Source organism: Drosophila obscura, unplaced genomic scaffold, assembly GCF_018151105.1.
Source record: "Drosophila obscura isolate BZ-5 IFL unplaced genomic scaffold, ASM1815110v1 contig_179, whole genome shotgun sequence".
Classification (NCBI taxonomy): domain Eukaryota; kingdom Metazoa; phylum Arthropoda; class Insecta; order Diptera; family Drosophilidae; genus Drosophila; species Drosophila obscura.
This window is the reverse complement of record NW_024542766.1, coordinates 7,742,634-7,767,520: the sequence shown is the minus strand read 5'-3', so window position 1 is coordinate 7,767,520 and position 24,887 is coordinate 7,742,634. Positions and strand designations below refer to the sequence as shown.

Genomic DNA, 24,887 nt, shown 5'->3' with positions numbered 1-24,887 from the left:
GTATATGGATCGAAGTGGAGACGTCATCAACTGACAATGCAATCGAGTTTATTATCTTTTAAAAATATATATAGTATGCATAAATTAATCGATTAATCGTATAATAATTAACTTAAAGACAACTCGCTCAAAGTTGCTTGCAAAATGCTTAAAGAAAAACTCTTACGCGTCACAAGAAAATATATTAAAGGGAAAACAAACAAAAGAAATACAAATAAAAAACCGAAATTTAATTAACTTTTTAATGAAACGTAACACCTACGAAAAAGATGGGACGGGCCGGGGCAGGGACAGGGGCCGAGAATAAAATGCATTAACAATTTGCATTCATTTTTTTTTTTTGGGGGGAGGGATCTATGGGATGGTCTTTTAGTTCACATTTCTCTCTCTCTCTTTCTTCCGTTCTTCGTGCTCTTTTTTTATCCAAAACAAAATTGAATTTTGCATACGTATTGAGGGCGCAAGGCGTTGTCATTATTATTCTTTATATATATTATTATTTTCAAACAGATCTCCAGATCGATCCCCAGGCGGCATTTATATCTATATATATAGTATGTATCTGAAAGTGTCTTTGGGTTTGCCGCTTGCGCCAGTTATTACAGAGAGAGAGAGAGAGAATTTCCAAAAGCTTAAAAGTTAAAGTTTTAAAAAACTAAATAAAATATATATAGCATGTATATAAATCGCTGCCGGATCCATTATTATATGTGATTATACCGTATATATATATATATATATAGATATAGTAGAAGGGGGTTATAGCTGTCTGGCTGTCTCCTTATTTCGATGTTATTTAGTTGGTAATTTTGTTGTTGTTGTTGTTGTTATTGTTGCCTTAAGTTCTATTGGTTTTGTGAACGAGATTCGAACATCGCTGTCACATCGCGTATTGAGAATTGTGGTGAGATCTTTTCTCTGCTGCTGCAAGAGGTAGAAATTTGTACAAATTAATATTAATATATATAAAAATAAATATGGCATATTCGCAGTTAATACTCACTTGGCGCTTGCATTGCTCTCGGCGGCCAACGAATTCCTTTGTGGCATGCGCTCACGTGGCAGCGGCTGCGGCGGTGGGCCACGCACCACACCAGACGACAACGACAACGACGACGACGTTGATGATGATATCGATGCTGCTGATGATGGCGTTGCCTTTTGGTTGCCATATTTCTGGGCAGCTGTCTTTACGCTCAGCAGCGTTGCCGCTCCAGCTCCAGCTCCAGCTCCAGCTCCATTATTGGTATCACAATTTTGATTCTTCTCATCGGAAATGCTACGCACACGCTGCTGTCCATGCTGCTGTTCATTTGGCTGCGATCCCACATAATCGCCGGGCACTGTGTGTAGTGTGCTCTCCGAGCCACCGCCTGGTACACGGGCCAGCTGCTTCAGATTCATGTCCATATCCTTTTGCAGTGTGTGCATATCGCCGCGAGACTTGGACTTGATGCGCAACGATTCTGTGGCGTGGAAATTGCTGTCATCCGTGCAGTTGAGTTCCGTTTTGGAGCGCGACTTTAATGTGTCGCCATGGTATTTCTGTGTCAGCTGCTGGCGTCGCTCCTCCTTGATCTTCTCGATGCGTTCGCGATCGAGTATCACGCCCGTGACCACACTCTTGCGTCCGACAGGTGGCAGAACAAACGGTGTAGCCTGCTCTTTGGGTACATTATTTTGGATAAGTGAAATGCGATTCTCTGTGGTGGGAGTGATGGCAATTGCTTCAGGTTCAACGCCACCGCCACCTCCACCTCCACCTCCACCGCCACGCTTCTGACAGATCTCCTCGGTGATGCTCATACCCGGCAGCCGTTTGGGTGGATTCAATGTCTTGGGACGCGTAAAATCAAAGCTCTTGCGGCGATTGTTCATCTCTGGCAGCTCGGGCAACTTGTTCAGCGACAAATCCTGCAACTGTTTGCCCCCAAACTCACGCACAAACGCATTCTCGTCCAGCGAACGTGTTATCTTCTGTGCATTGTTCAGTTTCTTCAGGGGCACAGGCGCGGGCATTGCCTTGGGCATGGACAGCGGCACACTCAATTCGTTTGGCTTCTTCATGGAGCCACCGCGCACTGAAAAATCAAAGCTGGGCAGCTGTTCGACGGGCGAACTCTCAAATTTATTGGCCAACTCCTTGACACTGAACGATGGCGATTTGCTGACTGGCATGGCTGCTGGTGCCAGCTGGAGTGCCGTGTGCTCCTGCTCCTGCTCCATGGTGTCGGTGTCGGTGTCGGGCAAACTGTCCAGGCTATCCAATTCGATTCGATCACTGTTCATGTTGGGATGTTTTGGCTCTGGCTCTGGCTCTGGCTCCAGATTGAGTTTCATCTCCTCGCCACGTAGATTCTCGTAGACTGTTTTCGGTTTTCGTAGCTCAATGTTTTCGTAGAGCAACTGGGATTCGTGCTCATCCTCCAAGAGCTGCTCATGCTCCCGCTGCTGCTGCTGCTGCTGTTCCTGTTCCAATTGCAGCAGCTGCTCCGTCATCTCTGCCGCCTTGCTGGCGCACACATCCGGCTCCTCCTCCTCGATCTGCTTCAGGCAGGGAGCTGGTGCTGGTGCTGGTGGTGTTGGCCGCGTCTCTTGGTCTCCTCGCAGCAGCATCATCTGATTGACTTCAGTTACCGAATTGCGAAAGAGCTTCACCTGTTCGTACACAATATTCTCATCAAAGTTCGTTTCCAGCAGCAGCTTCTGTTGGGGCTGGGGCTGTGGCTGTGGCTTCTCCTTCTCCTTCTCGGGCGACTTGTATGTGATGCTTATGGTTGACTTAATGGGACTGGTGGCTGCTGCCGCCAACAGTTTGTGCAGCCCATTGCTGGGCGTCTGCTCAAAGTCCTCGTACACCGGGGAGCTCTCCTCGGTGGCCAGCAGCGAGTGCATGCTCAGATGCCGCTGCAAATGCTGATAGCCGTATTCGCTGGGCGTTACCGACTGACTAGTGTTGTCCGTGAAATTTGAATTGTTGGGCGACGCAGCGGCGGCGGCGGCGGCGGCTGCTGCTGCCTGCAGTTGTTCCTTCACGGGCAATGTGGCCGCACGATTTGTGGGCTGCGACAGACGTGGCTGCAGCGGCTGCAAATCCAAAGATAGCTCTCGCTTCAGGGCATTCATATCACGCTGTTCCAGCTCCTGGAGTTGGTTAAACTAAATGAGAGTTCGTCAGGCATCGCAGAGACAGAGAGAGAGAGAGAGCTCATCACTTTCATTCACTTACCTGCTGTCCCAGGCTCTCGTGAGAGCTGCCGCCGCCCATCAGCAGCTGCTGTTGCATATTGGAGGATACCCCCGAGATGCACGACATGGCCGAGGTCCGCATCAGTGGCTCCATATCGTATTGGGGTGTGGTCACAGCCGAACTGTTCTCGGAGCTCTCCTCTGTGTCGCACAACAGCAGGCTGTAGCGCGGACTCCGCTGTGGCGTTGTGGGCGTGGCCACCGACAGCTTGCCCTGCGAATCGCTGACATCTGGCGGCGGCAGTTCCACACGCGGCTTGCTGCGCATGGGCACCGTGTTATTGCTGAAAGAGATTACACAGGGATTGCTGTAGCTGGTATAAGAGACCTGCCCCTTGCTCTACTCACTGCACTGCAACACGTGGCGGCTGCTGCTGGTGCTGCTGCTGCTGCTCTGGTTGCTTGCTTGCCCCTCCTTGTTGCATGAACGTGCCCTGGTAGCTGAATCTCTCCTTGGCCGCCTGCTGCTCCTTGCGCTTGGCGCCCAACTGCACCGACGGATAGCTATACCGCGCCGAGGCAGGCGATGTGGCTGCTGGCACATGCGCTCTGGCTGGCTTTGGTGGCGGGTGCACTTCCACGCTGGCAAACTGCTGCTGCACCGTCGGCGCATGCTCGGGCGTGCCGCAGTCAATGAACTGTATGTCGCACAGCTGATCCTCCAGCTTGTAGCGCTTGCAGCAGTTCTCCGCGCCCGCTGGCTCGTGGCCACAATGGTGCTGCGGTCCGGGCTGTGCCGCTGCCACAGCGCTGGCTGGCAATGGCAGCGGCAGCGGCAGAGTCCTGGCCGACGAGGGTGACAATAGATTGAGACGCGGCTGCTTCTTGGGACTGGGATTAACGCTGTTCGTCTGACTGGAGAACTCCTCGGGGCGGGCACGCATGATCCGGCGCGTGGCACAGCCCGAGGCGGGCGGCACATTCTCCTTGCCGACACGCGGCGAACTAACCAGCGATTCGCTCTCCGAGAAGATGCGCATCTCGGGCTCCTCGCGATCGAAATTCAGTCCCAGCTCGGAGAGCTCCCGCGATGGGCAGGTGGTCGTGTGGCCGCGCTGCGGCGACTGCAGCAGATCAAAGTACGAGTCATGGGAGACGCTGCGCGAATGGCCCACCGTCCGCAGGCTGTCAATGGAATTGGAGCGTATGCACAGCTCCATGGGCTTGGGCTCTCGCTCGTGTGTCGTCTCCAGCAGCTCTATGGACTTGGGTTTGTCGTGCTTCGACAGCTCCTTGCTGGCATGCGCATGGGAGGCCTGCACAAAGCTGACGCGTGCGGACACTGGATCCAATTTACCGCCGCCCGTTTCGTGGATGATCTTGTGGCTGGGATCGACATTGCCGCCCTGACGCTGACTGCGCGTGAATATCGACTTCCAGGAGGGCGTCTTGTCCGGTTTGCGCTTCTGCCAGCTGCGTGGCGCCGACAGCACTGTGTGGTATTTGTCCGGCAGGCTGGAGGGCCCGCCGCCCACCTCTATATACGATCCAATGTTGGTGGCCGCATTTCCCGCGTTGGCGGCTGTGTTGCTGTTGGTGCAGCTGCTGCTGCTGACGCTGCCACTTGCCAGCATGCTAATCGGCAGCGAATGCTTCAGGTCACCCCCCTCGATGCGCGAATGGCGCTCTTGGGCCTCCTCCAGGCTGATGAGCTTTGCTCCGCCCGTGCTCAGGCTCTTGGGCCGCTCAACCATGCCCAACGATTGATCCTGCTCGCGTTGCTCCACCAGCAGACTCTCGCAGTCGGTGAGCGACTCCAGACGCAGCTCACCACCGCCAGCATTGACGGCCATGGCTGCTGCCACGGGCAGCACACTCTGCCGCTGTGCATCGTCCAGGGCATCGAATATGTTATGGCAGTTCCGTATCAGGTACTCGGTGACCACCGCCTGCACACCAACGCCACGCAGCGCGGCCACACCGCCAGACTCGAGGGCGGGCGAACGCAACAGATTGGGCGCCCAGACAATGGCCAAATTCTTGTCCGTCATGCCAGTGCGTTCGTGATGCTGCGACACCTTGTACAGATGCTCAGCCAAATATTTGAGGGTTCTACGCGCGGGCGAGAGGAAGAGGGAGAGGGAGAGGTGTAATTATTATTTATAAAAGATTTGCTGCTGCTGGGACTCGTACCTGTAGTGTGGCGGCGGCAGCTTCAGTACCGTCTCCTTCATCAGCCTTAGCCGCTCATCCGCCTCGTCGGCCTTCACCTGAATGGCCTCCACAAAGTTATCGTACAGCTGGTAGGTGCACAACGGATTGGGCAGCTCACGGAAGTACATTTTCAGCAGCGAGCTGACAGCGTGAATGTCCTGCTTCATCTCTGGGTTGCCCAGATCCGGCACGCGTTCCTCGTCGAAGGCGCGTCGCAAGCGCTGAATGTTCGAGGTGATGCCCGACAGTCGATAGATGCCATCGATGACGCCATAATTCTCGATAAATTCGGCACACGAGCGCAGCACCATGGGTATGTCCTGGCCGCTGTTCAGCAAATGTTCGGACAGATCGCAATTGAAGACGCGCTCGCGATAAATGCCGCTCTGTTTGAGGCGACGCCGCGATGGACGCGACAGTATAAAGGATCGAAAGAAGGCTATCAGTTTGCCGTGCTTGCGCAGCACGGGCTTTGTGGGCGAGGCATCCAGATGGCCCACCAGTGGCGCTGGCATGGGGAAATTCCGTGGCACCTTGTCGCCAATGGTGGCCACACACGACTGCGGAAAGAAGCCCACCTCGTAGAGGGACTTCTGCAGATGGGACTTCTTGCCACGCCACCAAATGGATTCGGCGGGACTGGGCATATCGATCACCGATATCATATCGCCCACCTCGATATTGATTTCGTCGGGTGCCTGGGCCTGATAGCGCCGCACGCCATACGCCGCACCCACCGCCGGTGTGTTGATTGTGCGCTGCGTCTCGCCATCGGCCAGGGGCAGGCGTCGCCCCTTGTTGTCCAGCTGCAGCCAGGTGAGTATGGTGCCGCAGGTCAGCGAATCGGAGGCAATCTTCGAGAAGCGCTCCAGGTACTTGCCCACCGCATACTCCACGTCCGTTTCGCTGGGCAGCTCCTCGGCCAGCTCGGCCATGTTGCGCAGGCCACTGATCTTGCGATCGTAGACACAGCGGTGCAGCATCTCGTCCAGCAGCTGCATATTCTCGAAGGATCGCTTGATCAGGAAGGGCTCACAGCGCTGCGGACAGACGCGTATGATGAACCAACAGCTCTCCGGCGAGAAGCTGCGCAGCGAGCTGTGCGGCAGATCGCCGCCAATCGATTGGGAGGCTATGCTGCTGCCCATGTGCTCCGATTTGTCATCCAACAGCTGCACCGACAGCGGTCCCAGCTGCACGCGCTCGTAGTGGAAATGTGCGCACTCCTCCAGCTTGGGAAAGCGACAGGATTTCTAGGATACAGACAAAGAAAATTAAAATAAAAATTCCAAATTCCAAATTCCAAATCGTAAAAACTCAATCATGGCTTACGACTCACCGATGTGGTCAATGGCTGCACTGCCATATGCTGACGACTGGGCTTTGGTGGCGGTGGCCCCATTGGCACGCCCAACCCCAAGCCCAAGCCCAAGCCCAGTCCCATTCCCAGCGGTGGACTGCAGCTGGAGGATGCCTCTGTTGAGGCATTGGAGATTTGTGATGTGTTCATGGAAATGGAAGCAAACATCTCCTGGTAGCTCAAACCGGGCAGACTATCCGCTGGCATTATCTTGAAATTTAATTGTGCGCTAATTGCCGCCGCTGGGGCATCCATTTCGAACTGCAGCGCTGGATGGTGGACATCCTTTGCAGTGTTGGCCGTATGACAGCCAGCGACAGTGCCACTGCCATCGGCTGTGGCCAATGCATGCGAATGCAATTGTGAGGCCAGCGAAGTGCTCACCTTCTCCGACATTTTACAGTCACTTTGGGTACGTCTCTACGCCGGCAGCAGCAGTTGCAGCATCTGTAAAAAGACAAACCCACAGAAATAATAGGAGATATTAGTGATATACGCCAGTAATTTTCACAGTTCTTCACAGACCTTCAAATGTCTCAACAACGTCTCAGACAATGGTAGGCCCCGTTTCAATTATTATTCTGCTTCTCAGCTTTGCCTTTCGTTTTCATTTGCATATTGCAGTGTGCAGTGTACAGTGTGCAGTTTACAGTGGGCCTTAAAAATATATGCACATGTGTATGGGGCATTGCCACGTAACGACAGGGGACCTAAGGCACATAACGCTCACGGAAACGGCTAAAAGTCACAGAAAATGTTAGGAAAAAGCAGCACAGAGTTTGCGTTACTTAAAGCTGATTCTCGCATTAAGCCCACACAGTAAAGCCCCCGCCAAATTGAAGGCAATGGAAAGTACAGACATGTAGCCTCCCCCCAGAGGCATCGTTTGAGCATTCATTCAATGCTCGTTTAAGCCACCGAAAATTGCGTTTACTTTCTAATGGCACGCACGATCTGTTTCTTTTATCAATTAACCCAAAACCCCAAAGCCAGCCCAAACGTATGGAACGGAACCAAAGCCAGGTGCTCCGACTCTCTTCTATACGTTCTACTTTTCGTTGGTTGCCAGAGAGAGAGAGAGAGGCTGCCTGGCACACTCTCTCTTCCTGTAAGCCAGACTCCACACTCTCTCCTCCTCTCTCTCTCTCTGTGTGTGTGTTGCTGCTGTGCTAAATGCAACAAGAATAAGGTCAGTGGCTCAGACATCCTTTGTGGCATGGCATGGATATATGGATGTGGCACATGCAACTAAGCACTCGTATGTTTCGCATTGTATCTCTTGTATCTGTTGCCATAAGTATATACAATAAATATATATTTATTAAGTTCAAACCAGTTGGGGGAGCACTGGGGAAACGGTTATGCGAATGCGAAATGCGAATTCAGGCAGGGCGGACTCTGTGACGGTACTCTGGCCAAAGAGAAGCAGAATAGTACGAGTATTTCGATTATATTAAATATAAATTGTTGCAGATTGGAGTGCCACATTGCAGTATAGCCACATTTAGACTTTGTTTTATGGAAATTTAAAACTCAACTTTCGAAGTGATCAAAAGAAACTTTGAAAGTAATATTATTTCTGCTTTAGGGAATATAGAAATAATTTCTGCCTAATATTCCACTATTTCCCAAATAAATAAATAATTTTTATTTTGTATTAAAAAAATAAATTAAATTAAATAAAATTTAAATTTTTAATAATGCCTAATATTCCACTATTTCCTAAATAAATAAATAAAGACATAAATTTACTTTGTATTAAAAAAATAAATTAAATTAAATAATATTTAAATTTGTAATAATGCCTTATACTCCACTATTTCCTAAATAAATAAATAAAGACAGTAATTTATTTGTATAGAAAAAAAAATAAAATAAAATAAAATAATATTGATCTATGGGAGCTAGAGATGCTGCCTGTCCAGGGTATCAGCATGTTTGGCACTCAAAGAACTATTTCTTTACTTTTTCCTTTCTTGTTTTGGCTGATCATGGTGCTTGTGGGGGGGGATGGGGGATGCCTAGCGGTAGTTCTGATTTACAGGCGACACGAAATGCAATCGCCGCCAGGCTTTGGAGCATTTAAACTTTCATAAATTAAACAGACAGACAGACGGGCTGCAATAGAGAGTGGGATAAACAGAGGAGTTGGAGCAACAGAAACAGCAACAGAAACAGAGAGCCAGAGACAGAGACAGAGGAGGCCCCACTGGTCCACCGGTCTACCGGTCCACGGGATGTGGCAGACGCGACAGACGAGACACCAACTAGTGCCAGGCAACGAAATCATAGAGCGGGACGGGTAAACGGGTTTTTCAACTCTCATAGGAGAGGAGAGTTGCAGTACCACCACCGCCTCCCCTCTGGCAAATGGGTAGAGAAAGAGAAAGAGAAAGAGAGGGAGAGGGAGAGAGACCATGCTCTGGGGGCCGTTCATCAAATGCAGCCGGCAGCAGGCAGCTCCCCAAAGCGCAACAAAACTATTAAAGAAAATGTTAACGCTAACGGTTTCAAAATGCAGCCACATAAACAAAACGACAGACACAAAACAAAAACCAACAAAAAAAAAAATATAGGAGAAGCGCAGAGAAAATAAATGACAACAACAACAAAATAATCATTAAGTGTGCATATAAAATTGGATTTAAACAAACGGCAACGACCTGCCAGGGAAAAAAATAAATAGACAACAAAAATAATACAACTAGAGATGGATCCGATACGACTGGGCGATACCCATTAAAGGCGAGTTTACCTGCATGGTAAATAAATCAAGTATGATTTAGTTTCCATGATCCATTAAGAGAGGAAAGTAATGCTGTGGGACGAGTTATTAAGAAAATATCAACTTCTTAAAAATAGTTTACGCTGTAATCATAATTCAATGTGCATAATATTGGTACAAATAAGAGCCCTATATTTATTTATCTGTATTTTCTAGTTTGAAATTTGACAGCAAAAATAAGTGTTAGTAGGCAAACTATAATTAATAATTCATCAGAGTCTGCAAAACAGCAAAACCCATCCAACTATAGCCTAACACATTCTCCAAGATCCAAAAACTAAACCAAACGAATAGCTGAACCAAGTCTAGGTGGCGTAGACTGTGAATTAATTGCATATAATTGTAAAATTGTAAATTTATAGATCCACAAATACCTGTCCGCTATGTACATCTCCTGAAACACACCCAACATACCCTCCCCATGCCCTACAAATACGAAATGTCAACGACCTGAGCGGGGTGGGGGGAGGAAATCAAAAGATCTATCCATAGAAATGTCTGTTATTACAACAACCGTTAAGGTAACCGTTAGGTTACCCAACAAATAAATGAATGAATATCAAATGATGAATGAGTGTGTGATAATATATCAGATTTGCTGTACTTTCCCCCCATTCCCATGTGCTTCCAATGAATTTGCAAGATTTTCAATTATTCTTTGGCGGGTGGGAAATCTCTAAAAATAAAGTTTATGTTTTTATTTCTTTGTTAATTTTACTGGGCTTTATGCCCATAGCTTCATGGCTAAGTAAGAACATCTTTAGAAACTATAAAGATTGAGTTATTTATTTCGATTAAAAATGTTGCACAAATTTGCATTTAAATAAAAAATAAAATAGCTAGAGCTTTTAAGTTTTCAGAGCACATTAGAACCCGATAGATCATAGATTTTTGTCCTTTCTAATGGACTCAATAACGATCTACGACCAGTACATATAGCTAACGACAATGAAAAGTAGCGCAAAAATAGACATCTGAATATTGATCTCCCCGATTCTGCCTGCGGCTGATTTTTTAATGCGGCGAATATCTATTTGGTGTCCTCGTTCTCCCTTACTTATCGATTACTCCTTGTCGATCTCCTCTAGCTCTTCGAAATGCCCTTGATCATCTTGATCATCATTTATTTGTACAATCATGCGATTTAGTTCATACAATTGAGGCAGAATCTCGCAATCTAGTTGATGAAACCAATCAACAATATTCACCGCTGGATCGCCGACAGCCAAATCAGGACACGAAATGCACACAAGCAGGACCACAGCCACAAGGCAGCTGAGACGTTGAATTAAAATGAATTCTTCGAAGGAATAATAAGATTCCATTTGGAGGATTACCTTAAGCGAATTGTAGAGCCAGCCATGGTTTGATTTGGTGTTTGAAAAATGCATTCGACTTCGGTTTCCTAGAGCTAAAAGGCTAGAGCTCAAGCTTTCGTTTCCGAAGAAAACATTAAGAATTTTTGGATGGATTTTTGGATTTTTTTAATATGTCATTACTATTATTATTATTTTTTTTAATGATTTTAATTTATTTATTCAAATAAATTCAATAAAAATTAAAAGAAAAGTTAAAAGTTATTCTGTTCTTGGTTCCCTGAATTCAAGTGTTGATATCAAAGAAAACATTCAGAATAATTTTTGGGTAATTTCTGGTTTATTGTTGTTTATTTAAGTGAAAATTTAATTTGAATTTTGACTGAAAATTAAAAATAACTTTTTTGCTTTACAGATCGAAAGACTGGAAAATGATCAGCGGTTTATGGTATGCAAAAAAAAACTCGAGATAAGTTTCTGTAAGCAGTGGTTAAAGATGGCTCACTGGCGAATGCTCGCTATTGTTTAGCATCGAAATAACGCCATTTGCAAATGAACCCTAAAGGTACAGCTGTCTAAGGGTACGGGCTGTCTCACAAATTTTCCGAATCTGTAGATCTGCTGCAGTTATTTTTGCTGTAGAAATAAATAATCAAATAACAAACTAACAAACAAAATCAAATGTTTAAGTGGCTCAAAAAAAAAAACAATGCAACAATTGATTGCATCAAAAGTTGTTTGGCAGCTCTTAATAAGAGTTATGCCTCAAAAATTACACAATACATAATGCCTGAAGATTATCTCTGCCTTAAAAAACAAAAAAGCAAAAATATATCCAAAAAAAAAAACAAGAGTTGTTTGTGGTAGCTGCTGTGCATATTAAATTTTGTCGATTGCTCGATTGCCCGATTGCACTTTGGGGCCGAAAAGCCACCTTCAATGAAGACATTTTCCCAGCCTCGAAGCAAGGTTTTTTTTTTTTTTGGTTCATATTGCTACAGAGAGCCCAGAGAGCCGAGAGCCTCACTTTCTCCAATCAATTAAACAACATTCAACAGTGTCCATGTCCAACTGTTAGATCCCATGTCCGAAGTCTGTTTGGGGCTAAGACATTTCAATCGAGAGACTCATTTAATGCTACGAAATAACTTAATATTGGACAATAGTTAATGATTTTTTAATGAGTGCGTTTTTGGCTCTACTTTTGCCCACTTTGCTGCCTCAGCCGTCTAACCATCGTTGGTTGTCTTCTGACCCAATTCATGGAGAAACTGAAAGCTAAAGCCACATTTGACAATGATCTATAAAGAAAAGCAAGACTGCATTGGGAATTGTTGGTGCGTGAGAGGAGGAGAGTGAAGTCTCCAACTAGATTCTGAAAAGAGGAGGACGACGAGGAGGGGGAACAACATGCCACATCAAGTGGCGTAAAAGCTGGTTGTTGTTTGTGCTAATTTACGGCTTAAAGTGGGTCACTCGTTCACTCGCAGAAGAGGCGGTGAGCATTTTTCTAGAGCAAACAATTGCAGTTGAATGATGTCGACCATAAAAGACTTACGGCTGAGGCAAAATGCATGCATAATATGTGTGCTTAAAACTAGCATTCGCATTCGTCTCTGAATGTCTGTCAGTTCAGTCAGTTCAGTCAGTTCACTCGACATTCATTCAGTTATTCAATCACTCACTCACTCAAACGACAAGTGCCACATAAAGAGGCTGCTGCCTGCTGCTGCTGCCTGCTTGAATGATGTACATCTAAATGAGACGGATACAACAACGTGGGGCAATTAAATAGATCTTTCTTGGTCTTGCTGCAGCTCAAACATTTTCAGTTTAATTACGGCAGTATCTTAATATTTATGACAGCAGTCCAACATCCTGAATGTACAGCCAGAGTCTTTGTGTTTAATTTAGTATTAATTAGATCACAAGATCTTTAGGAATTCCAAGCAATCAGCAACTAGTTTGTGGGAATCCAACATCCTGAATGTAGAGTCTGGTTTAATGTGGTGCTAATTAGATCATAAAATCTCAAGGAATTTCAGACTTTTCCAAGCAAATAGCAAGAAGTTTGTTGCATTGAACAATTCAATGTCTGGTTTAAAACCATTTAAAAGAGCAAAAATCTGCCCCTATCTGGTGTAAATACATTATTAAGAGCAGATAGTTTATAGCAGATAGTTTAAAATCATGAAAAAAAAGATATAATATAATAAATTTGTACGAAATATATTCAAAAAAGATATGAAAATATTTATTTTATATATAAAATAAATAAATAAAATAAATAGATACTATGTATAAAATAAATATTTTTATTGAATATATTTCGTACAAATTTGTTATGTTATTTTATGTATAAAATATATTTATTTTATACATAAATATTAAAATATATTTAATTTAGATATGAAATATATTTATATTTGTATATGAAGAAAGAGAGCCGGGCCTTTCCTTTCCCATTTACATCAAATGTCATGTTAAAATTAGCTAATTGCTGGTCATTAGATGACTCTCTTAGACACTCATTTGTATCCACAAATGATTCATTTTAAAATGTAGATGACTGTAATATGATATGGGATACACTTAATCTAATGAGAGAATGGAGCCTCAAATGAAAGTAAACAGAATACAAAAAATGACTAATGGGGCTGAGCATCACAAAAGTGATTAAACGACGGGACCAATTTATGGCCGATCCTATAAACTATGCGATCTGTCGCTCCATCCACTCTCCCACTCTCCCCTAACGAAACGAAAATCATGGAACAAATTGCAGACCAAGGCTAATCCGGTTGCTGTGTTCTGTTCCCTCCATCAGTTTCGTTTCCCTCGGCTCCACACTGTTTGCCACTATGACTGTTTGCTGTTGTCGTTAATCTGTTGAACAGCATCGTCGTATCAATCTACGCCCCACAGATCGACTGACGACAGACAGGCAGACAGATCGCAGTGGCACTTGTACTTTTGGGTGCCACTGCCCCACTGCCAGGGCTACTGTGTGCGGAGTGCAGAGTGCCAATGTTCAATGGAAATCTGATCGCTTTGGTTGACTCATCATAAGGGGGAGATTTGTTTACATTTGATATGATTACAATATTATATTGTTTACAGGGTATTTGTGGGCGTACAACGGGTATATTGTATGGTATGGAAGGTCATTTATGTGACAGAGAGAGCGAGCATCAATGGTTATATATGTATATCTGTACTGGATACTGGATATCTTTGTGTGTGAATTCACAAGCAGATAAAGTTGCTGCACATATTTTTTGTATACCAATAAAAATCTATAAACAATTATGGTAACTACAATTTTCAAGCAATAAATCTATATTTTGCTATGATTATACACATAGATATTAGCTACCAAAAATCTTCACTTTTGGATGAGTATTTCTTTAAAAAAAAAAAGTTCCTATTTGTACCAGGAATAACTTTCTAAGAATTTATCATTGGGATCATAGATTACCATTTACCAAACAATTATCAGTAATTTTCTTTAGATATTCCCCCCTATTGAATACCTATTCAATCTTTTTTTTTTAGTTTATTTAAATCTGAATATCGCTTAAATATGAGCTCAAAAATGTTCTCTCTTGTGTTTTTCCTCGTGCAGACCAATCGATACCCCACCCTGAAACGTAAAACCCCTTCTGAATGACTCACAATGAAAAGCATTGGGAGCCCCCGTACCCCGTGCTGGGGGGCAACTAAAAAGAGAGCAGCAAATGCAATTAGTCGTAACTGGCATATTAGTCAACGCCTTGCTCTTGGCCGCCTCTTGGACTTGGAGTCCACTGTTGGCCCAGCCAGCTCTTGGGGAGTACGATTTCATTATTTCTAACCAACGGACACAGCCTTTAGTTTACACACACGACTCCCATGGAGTGGACGGGGCAGACCCCTCGGCGGACAGCTCTTAATTGTTGGAGCTTTTCGAACTTCCGTTCACACAATTATGCACACACGTAGCACACAGGCCGGCCACAGAGCCACACAGCCACCAGACCGGACTTGAACAAAAGTACCTATAAAACAGGTGCCTGCCCCATAGAAAAAACTTATGAAAGAGGGAAAAAGAAAACTTGAAGCGGATGCATGACATTTGTATACCCTTAACGATTGCAGTGTGAAAATACTTAATTAAGGAATAGTTCAAGCATGATCAAGAGATGTTTTAAGATAATATTTAAGTGTATGCTATAGATGGAACATTCTTTAATGTTAAGCAACTTCCTTTTATTCTTTAACTTGCAGTTAAACCCTTGAACTGAATGCCTATGTTAGTCAGCGCTAAATCTAATACTGGTGGAGTTTACTCAAGGAAATTCTAGCAAAAACATTTTATCTGTTAGATGTATTGTTGAAAATCATTTATCTTTGACTTTGATGATTTTAAGGTCAGAAAGCTTATCTTAACAGACCTGTGGCTTGTACAAAAGCTGTTTCAGGTCTAATCTGAATATATATCTACACCTTATTGGACAACGATTACGTTTTAGATTATAACTTAATTAAATAACATTATGTGTAGTGCATATTGCTTTCATTGTCAGTAGTTCTTTGATATTGGTGAGCCAATGTTCCGGATCAGGGTCGGATAAAAACCAATTGCCTTTGAAACGTTGCTAGAACGTCAAGAAACGCTCAATCGGAAAAGAAATCTACCCAAATGCAATTATATACTCTAGACAACATTTAAAATTGAAAATATTATATCTGCCCATGGCAAAACATAATTATAAGCCCAAAACCAGTAATACCTCGTCATAAAATATTTATGAAACTATGTTCAAGATGCTTCAAACTTTCAACATAACGAGTATCTTCATAAAAAATAACTCATTAAGATACATTTGTAAGGGAATTACGCAGAAAAAACAGAAATAGTTCATCAGATAAAAGGGGGGAAAAAAACGTAGAAAAAATAGAGAAAATATATAACAAAAAAAAAAAAGTTAGAAAGGAAAAGCGAAATCGTTTGGATGTAAATTTTCTACTTTGACATTTTGCTCGCAGAATTTCGCTGCCACTGGGGGTATCGGGTATGGGCTTTTGCCTCGATCCCCCTGCTCTGTAGAGAGGCCCCCCCCGGCCCCTGGCCCACAATGAGAGACCAACCATAAAACCTAGCCTCCTAATGTCATTTTAACGTTGACAACAAAACAGGTACACCATAAACCCACACACACACACACACACAAATATCCATATGCATAGATACAAATACGCACACACAGATACTTAGAGCCAACAAAAGTTCGTATATTTTTTGTATTTAATGGAAGTGAAAGTTTGATTTTTTGCGAGTAAAAATATAGAAAAGAAAACACGGGTGGACACAGGCGGCATATCTAAATATTTAGATATTTCGTAGCGCCAGCTAGCAGCAGCAGCACATGCCAAATATTTATAAAACTAAACAACAACAACAACAACAAAAAGATAGACAACGAGAAGGAACGTGCGAGTCGCTTCTGGGGACGCGACTCTACTTATACCCGTACTCAGTCAGTATATACATTTTTGATCTTATGATTTTTTAGAATTTTTGAAAAAAAAAAAATTTTACATTTTACATTTTTTTGCTACATCTGATATCTACATCTACATCTACAATGTATATTCTACATCTAACATGTAGATTGTACAATGTACATGCTCCATTTAGATTCTACATCTCCTCCGCTAGGGGTTGCTCGCGCACTGAACGCGGCAGAGTGTGCGAGCGAGAAGGAAAATGAGTTTCGTTGTCGTCGTCGGGAGGGGGGACAGGGGAAGCAACTGAAAATTAATTTCTTCATTCTGGCTATAATTATGATCCGATCTGATTCAGATTCGGCAGTCTGGTAGGTATGGGCATTCTCTACGATACTGCGTTTTTAGTTTTATCGTATCTTTAAAAATGTGCCTGCCACAGATTTTCGTCCTTTGTGGGGGCGGAAGGGGGCGGGGCAAAATTTTGAAATACACTTGTAGCAGTGTGATATCACATGAGTGTGGAAACCAAATTTGGTTGCCCTAGCTCTTATAGTCTCTGAGATCTAGGCGCTCAACAAGACGGACAGACAGACAGACGGACAGACGGACAGACGGACAGACAGACATGGCTCTATCGACTCGGCTATTGATGCTGATCAAGAATATATATACTTTATGGGGTCGGAAACGTTTCCTTCTCTGCGTTACACACATCCACTTTTACCACAAATCTAATATACCCCTTAACTCTTTTTTGAGTACGGGTATAAAAATCGAAAGTAGAGAAGAAAGATGGGAGGGGTGGAGAAAAAAGTGTAGAAAAGTGGTACAATAAAAATTCACATTCAACAAATATGCGAAGCAGCTGCTGTCCCGGCTGGAGGACAGCAACGACACAGCGCCAAAAAATATTTAGAAACAAACGTCAGATATGCAGATACGCAGATACACATACCATAGAGACAGACAGACAGACAGAAGCCGGCCGTTTAAACAATTTAATTTAATTATTATTCATTTCTCTACGAGCAGCAGGCAGGCAGCAGACGGCGACCGGAATATGAGTGCCTCGTGCATACAATAAATTGTTGAAATAAAGTGTTGAATTTCAATAAGAAACAATAACAGCAATAATAATGAAACGAATAACGAACAACGATCGAGGGCAATTGGCACAAGCATCGAATGAGAGTTCCATAAACAAATAAAATACACTAAACAATGCGCTAAATAAATATTTTTCTTTTTATATGAAAGCCATATCTTGTTTTTATAGGGTATTTGTTTGATCTACTGTATTTGTGGGAGGTCTTTAAGCACTCCAAATCGATGGGAAGTACGATGTAATCTATAGAAATTTTATTTAAATATTATTTATGTTATTTTAATATTATTTATTTTATTTAAATATTATTTATTTTATTGTTATTATTTCATTTTAGGAAATAGGAATCAATAATTTATAGTAATTAAATTAATACATCTATTCTCTTTTCCTTCCAATTCATTGAAATATTTTCCTCTTCAAAGTGTGTGACGGCATGATCTATCTATCGATCTGCAATGTAGATTATCCTGTGCAAAGGAATTTGGTATTTGAAAGACTCTATCTTTAGAATATCTATTAATACAACCAAAGAAGAAGCAGCAGCACCAGAGGAGGCAGCAGCAAAATAGTTGAGAGCGTGACAGGAATTCCTATGGTTTATTTTCTCTATAAATAGGGCATTGATCAAGTCTGATCACACGATTCAAAAGTAAGCAGATAAAAGAAAGAGATTTCACTTTTCACTGATTCAAGAGATAAACTAATTAGGTGGGATTATCTATCGACTTTTTAATCAGAGAAAAGACCCAGAAAATATTTCAAAAAGAGGGGCATATTTTTATACAATGTTTGTGGCTTATAAATTATGACAAATTTCGTTTATTATACCCGTACTCAAAAAAGAGTTAAGGGGTATATTAGATTTGTGGTAAAAGTGGATGTGTGCAACGCAGAGAAGGAAACGTTTCCGACCCCATAAAGTATATATATTCTTGATCAGCATCAATAGCCGAGTCTATATAGCCATGTCCGTCTGTCCGTCCGTCTGTCCGTCTGTCCGTCTGTCCGTCCGTCCGTCTTGATGAGCGCCTGGATCTCAGAGACTATAAGAGCTAGATAAACCAAATTTGGTTTCCAGACTCATGTGATATCACACTGCTACAAGTGTATTTCAAAATTTCGCCCCGCCCCCTTCCGCCCACACAAAGGACGAAAATCTGTGGCAGGCACAGTTTTAAAGATACGATAAAACTAAAAACGCAGTATCGTAGAAAATGCCCATATCTACCAGATTGCCGAATCTGAATCAGATCGGATCATAATTATAGCCAGAATGAAGAAATTAATTTTCAGTTGCTTCCCCTCCCCCCCCCCCTCCCGCCGACGACAACGCATCTCATTTTCCTTCTCGCTCGCACACTCTGCCGCGTTCAGTGCGCGAGCAACCCCTAGCGGAGGAGATGTAGAATCTAATTGGAACATGTAAAATCTACATGTTAGATGTAGAATATACATTGTATATGTAGATGTAGATATCATATGTAGCAAAAAAATGTAAAATGTAAAATTTTTTTTTTTTTTCTAAAATTCTTAAAAATCATAAGCTCAAAAATGTATATACTGACTGAGTACGGGTATAAGTAGAGTCGCGTCCCCAGAAGCGACTCACACGTTCCTTCTCGTTTTTGTTGTAATTATTGCTGATAAAATGAGTCATTAGTTTACTGTATAAAACATTAATCCATTAGTTTACTGTAGAAACTATTTGCGACCTTAGTATGCGATTTATATTTAAATAATGTATCTTGGATGAATGAACCACATGAAAGCTGATAAGAGACTTTTGTGCTTGCAGAGGTACATCGTTATCAATTCTATAAATAGGAAAAATGCTATGGCAAGCCTCTAGGAATTTTCCTATAAATGACAAGGAAACTGCATAGAATGAGGGAGTTCCTTGTGACACTAAAAGAATGTAAAATAAAGGTTGCTACTGGAAGCCATAGAACAAAGGGAAAATTCCAAAAAAAAAAATAAAGAGCTAACTTCGTGAAACCCTAAGAAAATGGAAGTACCTTCTGACATCCAAAAAGAAGGAAGAGTATTTTGTGTAGTTCATAGAAAGAAAATTACATTCCAGAGTACTCATAAAATGTAAAGTACCTTCTGGCAACCCAACTAATTATGAAGAATCCTTGGGTACTTTTTTTTTTTTGCATATCTCGATGCTATCTATTTACATAGATAAGAATGAAAGGGAAAATGTTCTTGTTTTCCATATTTTTCCATGACTCATCAACGTGTGACTGTGACACACAATCTGGAATGTCTTTTTTTTCTGTTTTACTGATTTTATCATCGAAACACGTGTATAAATTTACCGCATGAATCATCCAACGATTTGAATGGAATGTAGAATAATAAGAACTTTCATTTCATGCAATTATTATTCAAGAGGTATACACCGAGTCGTTCTTTGATGTCTCTGTCTCTGTATGATATCTCGTATGTAGATCTCGTAAATTATAAGAAGGTGTTTCCTTATATGGAATGGTAGGCGACTCTCCCCGTAAACGGCCCCCGCAAATCAATAACAATAAAAATTATCTAGATATATGGGTTTCAACACACTATAAACAGTCATGTCTATGTCTATGCTGTTTGTATCTGACGATCTAACAGTTTCAAGAACAATCGGATTAAAAATAAGGCAAACATTGCCAAAAATTTAATTCCTGTTTGGGAAACCAAAGAGAGCTAGAAATTCTTTGGATTTTCTAAGATTTCTTAAAATATATTCCTCAAAAGTAATCCTTTAGCTTAGGAATGAAGCTCTTTAAAAGAGATTTCCTTATTTTTGATTGTGTATTTATACTCGATTTCCAATGGATGTTTTGACCTCTTTCCTCTTTTCTTTCTCTATAATTTCCAATGAGGAATAAACTACAATCCCATCAGTGCATTCCCCATTCGATGCAGTCCATCAAGCACGAAACACGAAGATCAGCGCCCCATTCCAGACAGACAGTAGTACACACATCAGATCCAACATTTGAGGGGCATTTTGATGGTTTTTGTTTCATCTGAGTTGGCACTAACGACCATAGGAACAGCAACAACAATAGCAACAAGAACAACAAGAAACCACAACGAAATCATCAGCCCAGTTGTCAGTTTTAATTGAAATCAATTGAGCTCAAGTATTTGATATGCGTATATGAAACGAAAACCCCCAACAGAAAACAGGGAAGAGAGGGAAGGGGTAGAGGGCCAGCCAGCATTGATAACCGAAGTTGGGAATACCCTTAGAGATACTCCATTGATTATTGTGCGTGCTATACTTATTTGCCATTGATCCAAATTTATTTAAAAATGGCAGAACGGCTGAAAATCATAAGAAACTGTGGCGTAATTTTAACGGCAATATTTTACCAGGTTGGTAAATTTTCTTCTCTTCACTGCTAACATCTCCGCATAAACGCAATACCCTTTCTGTAAAGTAGGGTACAGCTAAAGCCAAAGAGGCAAAGCCAACAAAAATTCTTAAAGTGTTGTGTGGGTTTGGCATGCGGTGCCTCCTCCCCCAGCTCCCACAAAAAAACCCAAGCCCACTGGTACTGGGGGGCGCGTCAGTAGCCAAATATGGCGCGAATTTATAAAGAATTTTTTTGTAACATTTTAATGTAAGCAAAAAAAAAAAAAATAGCAAAAACAAAAAGCGAACATGAGACGGTGGCGGTGGCGGCGTCGGCGTTTACTTGGGATACCGATTTGCCTACGGAATAAACAGGTGTAAACAGATACAACAAGCGAAACGACAGAGAAGCGAAAAGGGGGCCACCAGGCAGCAAGAAAGAGTGACAAAAGGGAGGGGGAAACAACAGCAGGAGAGAAAGAGAAAGAAACGCAAGGGGGGAAAGCAGCCGTTTTTTTTTTTTTGCATTGTTGCTGTTTATATATTTGCAATTTCTTTGTTGCTTTTGTGTTGGGTGGTGTTTTTGTTAAGTCATGTGAAGGGGGGAGGAGAAGGAGGAGGAGACACTAGACAACACAATTTGGGGGAAATAATTACAATTATTTGAACTCTATAATCTATTAAGAATTCTGAAGATATTTGGTTTATTCTACCTGGGATTTTTAAAACTAGAAATGATAAAGCAAATAATATCCGTTTGATGTGGTAGCTCTGTTTTGGTATAAAAATAAATAAAAGTATTGACTATCATGGAACTATTATAAATCATAGCAATTGGCTGCCTTTTAAAGGCATAAAGGCAACAATAAACTGGCATAAATGCATGTTTCATTGTTTGGCATTGTTTAAGCGTTTGCTGGAATATTTCCCGCCTTTTTTTACATTCCAATAAGATCATTTGCCACTTGGTAGAGAAACCCTGCATATGATTAGGGGTTCCGGTTATCGTATAACTGGAATTTGGACGCACATTTCAACCCTCTTGGCTGCAGTCTAGTGTGTAGCAGTGCAACCCCTGCTGTCTAGTGTAGTGCAATGCCGTTTCCAAAAACAAAACCAGATGCTTCCCTGCCAGGCGGGCCATGCAAATGGAACCCTAGAGAAGGGGTTTTTGTTGGAATATTGCGAGATATTGGGAGATGAGATGTGTTATACGATGCCTGACGATGGGGCAGGGCAGTGTGGCAGGCAGATATGGGCAGTGGGTAAATTTAGTATAATGTGTAATAAGGTTAGGTCCCCGCTGCGACGAGGTAAACGCTCTGGTACCCTGCAGCGGCGGCAGCGGCAGCGGCAGCGTCAGCGGCAACGGCTGCAGAGCAGAGCGGATGTTTGAGTTGAGTGCACAGCTACCGAGGCGCAACGAAATTAATCGAAGCTCAGAAGCTCCCAGACAAGCGGCTCTCTGTTCTCTCTCTCTCTCTCTCTCTCTCTCGCTTTCTGGTTTATGCTCTTGCACAGCGACTACCTTATATGAATGATTTGTGTAGTTTATGTGTATGGATGGTAGTAGATATATCTGGCCAACTTGACACGTTTTTTTTCTGCAACAGGCGGCAGCAGTCAACTTTGCTCTCGTCATCGTTGGAGCAAAGCCACCAGAGCGGGGCAGGGGGCAGGGGGCAGGGGGTGGGGGGCTATACACGGCTATGAAATGTGCCATAATCGTGCGCAGTCGCAGCGCGAATCTTTTTTTTCCCAAAGACGTGAGCCACATAATAATAACAGTATGGGTTATACATATGTACTCTTCGTATGATGCACATGTACATATGTACATATGTATGAACGTATGTGTGTATATTTATGTAGCATGTACGAATATCAGACATCGTAATAATAAACGAGAAAGCTTGGCCCGCACATTCCCGCTCCGCCATAGAAAACAAGCGAACAAATGAGTCAACGCGAAGTGAAAATGCTCTCATAGGATAAATATCAAAGAAGATAAATACATATGTCTATAATAGATTTAGGCGGTAATGGATATGTGCTATTTAAATAAGATATATTTAAATCAATCTACCATGCACGATGAAAAGCAAAAGATCTCCCCCTAAGTGCCAATTTCACTTGAGGGAAATTTAGGGAAATTAATCATGATCTTTGAATTATTTCACCCCATCCATTAGCCAATTGCCTCCTTTCACCAAAGCACTCTGCGGTGCCAAAAAGGGTATAAGGGAAAAGTAAATGTGGCCAAAAAGCGAGCGAAAAAAAAATGAAAGGCCAGGCCAGGAGCGACTTATTTTTTTTTTGGAAAGTAACGGCAAAATCAGTCAACACAGAGAGGGGCAGAAAGAGGGGTGGGGGCATTAGCGAAAGGAGTGGGAAACGAAACAGAGAGAGGAATTGCAGGAGGTACACTACAGCACGAGGCTAGGGAGGAAGAAGGCCCATCTGCAAGGAAAATAGGGAAGGAGAAGGATATTCACTGCAAAGAAGACAGAGAGAGAGAGAGAGGGGAGAGGTAAGAAATCCCCTAAAAGAAGGACATTTACCAAGAGAGACAGAGAGAGAGTGCAAGCGAGAGAGATACAGCCGGAGAGTTCAATGTCAACCACAAAACTTTTTTTTATGCCTGCTTCCGCTTGAATCCGTGGGGATCCATGTAATACACACATACGTTACATGTACATATGTATGTACATGTGTGTAAAGCACGACCACACCTAAACATTAAAAACAAGAAAATAAATTTCCTTTTTTTTCTGTTGACCAAAAACAACAACACGTAAGGCGGCGGCAGAAGCAAACATACAAACACACACACACACACACACACACAGCGAGTAAGAGAGAGATACACTGAAAATGGGGGGTGGAATGACAGACAGATAGACATACAGACAGAGAAGACAGATAGAAGGGACGGACAGTTAGGCGCAAGGCATGGAGTTCTCTCAGGTGTGTGTGTGCGTATGTAAGAGGAGAGCAACGGCAGGCAGCAGCAGGGTGACAAAAATCTAGTGTGAAAAACGCTCATACATAATTACAAACACACACCAAACGACAAACAAGGAGAAAAGCGTAAGCATAAGTATGTATGAGTGCCTGATAATGCTTTAAATTCGACAAAATGACGCCGTGAGAGGGGCCATATTGCAGCTTTAAATTATATTAATATGCAATTACCCTCTATAATACAGTTAAATACAGTAATTCGCCTAAAAATTTTCATACATACCAACTATTCCAATAGCAAAGCGCGAGCATAATGCGTGGGAAACGAAACAACACACTTGAACAATGGGTGAGAAAGGGAGATACAGGATGGATGATGACAGCAGCACACCACACACACACACACACACTCACACACACTTCAACTTCAACTTCCCCTTTCCCCGTACGACAATCCAAACCAAACCAAACCAACCCAAACCCAACTCTTTCACACACACTTCACTATCCCGAATAAAAGGGGGGAATAATTTGCTGTTATTTGGCACAAAACACGTCTTGGAAATTGGATGATGGGAAAAATATACTAAAACAATGCCACAATTAAAAGACCACTTCAGGGTCTCTTTGGGAAGTTGTCGTCGCCAAAACGGTGCTAGAGCTATTATTTATTATACTTTTGTTGTTGTTGCTTATGCTGCTTATGGTGCACAATACACTGACACACATTTTTAAATAGAGAAGAGATACTTTTCTTTCCTCTGCTTCCTCTTCAGCTTTTCAGCATATCTTTTTTCTGCATTTACTTGTCACCCATATGCAGGGGCGGGGGGCAAAGTGAACAATTTAACACACCTTTCGCTATGTCGAAGGAAACACTGGTCGTGTAATAAGAGCAATATTACAACATTTTATCAGGCGAACTTTACTTCAAAAGCAAAAAAACGCGACGAGCAACGCGACAACAAATGTCCGGCACCAACGAGCAGTGTGACCACAGACGTCATTCACCGCAATTCCAGCTCTTACGTTTCCATAATACCAAAAACGTAGTGCAGAATGTCAAAACAAGTATTTTCTATCCCCGCTCTGGTTCCACTCTGCAT

General features: G+C 42.9%; 1 protein-coding gene across 3 annotated transcripts; it reads right to left on the bottom strand.

Moving 5' to 3' along the window:
* Positions 1 to 209: 209 nt before the first annotated feature.
* On the bottom strand, positions 210 to 24,781 carry LOC111077888 (GTPase-activating protein CdGAPr). Of its 3 annotated transcripts, XM_041592264.1 has the most exons (8): positions 24,637 to 24,781; positions 7,289 to 7,501; positions 6,743 to 7,210; positions 5,383 to 6,656; positions 3,598 to 5,301; positions 3,230 to 3,557; positions 1,004 to 3,159; positions 210 to 924 (listed from the first exon to the last, which is right to left on the bottom strand). In XM_041592264.1, the coding sequence occupies exons 3-8, from the start codon at positions 7,157 to 7,159 to the stop codon at positions 846 to 848; spliced, it is 5,958 nt and encodes a 1,985-aa protein (XP_041448198.1). In that variant the 5' UTR covers positions 7,160 to 7,210; positions 7,289 to 7,501; positions 24,637 to 24,781; the 3' UTR covers positions 210 to 845. The 3 variants fall into 3 exon arrangements, with proteins under 3 accessions (XP_041448198.1, XP_022228044.2, XP_041448199.1); XM_022372352.2 differs by lacking the exon at positions 7,289 to 7,501; XM_041592265.1 differs by lacking the exon at positions 7,289 to 7,501 and having other exon boundaries at positions 3,230 to 3,533.
* Positions 24,782 to 24,887: the final 106 nt, after the last annotated feature.

Coding starts and splice junctions, on each gene's coding strand:
- LOC111077888 (XM_041592264.1), bottom strand. CDS start 7,159: ATGTCGGAGAAGGTGAGCACTTCGCTGGCCTCACAATTGCATTCGCAT. Junction 3,160..3,229: donor ACGAGAGCCTGGGACAGCAG/GTAAGTGAATGA, acceptor ACTCTCATTTAG/TTTAACCAACTCCAGGAGCT. Junction 925..1,003: donor GAGAGCAATGCAAGCGCCAA/GTGAGTATTAAC, acceptor TACCTCTTGCAG/CAGCAGAGAAAAGATCTCAC.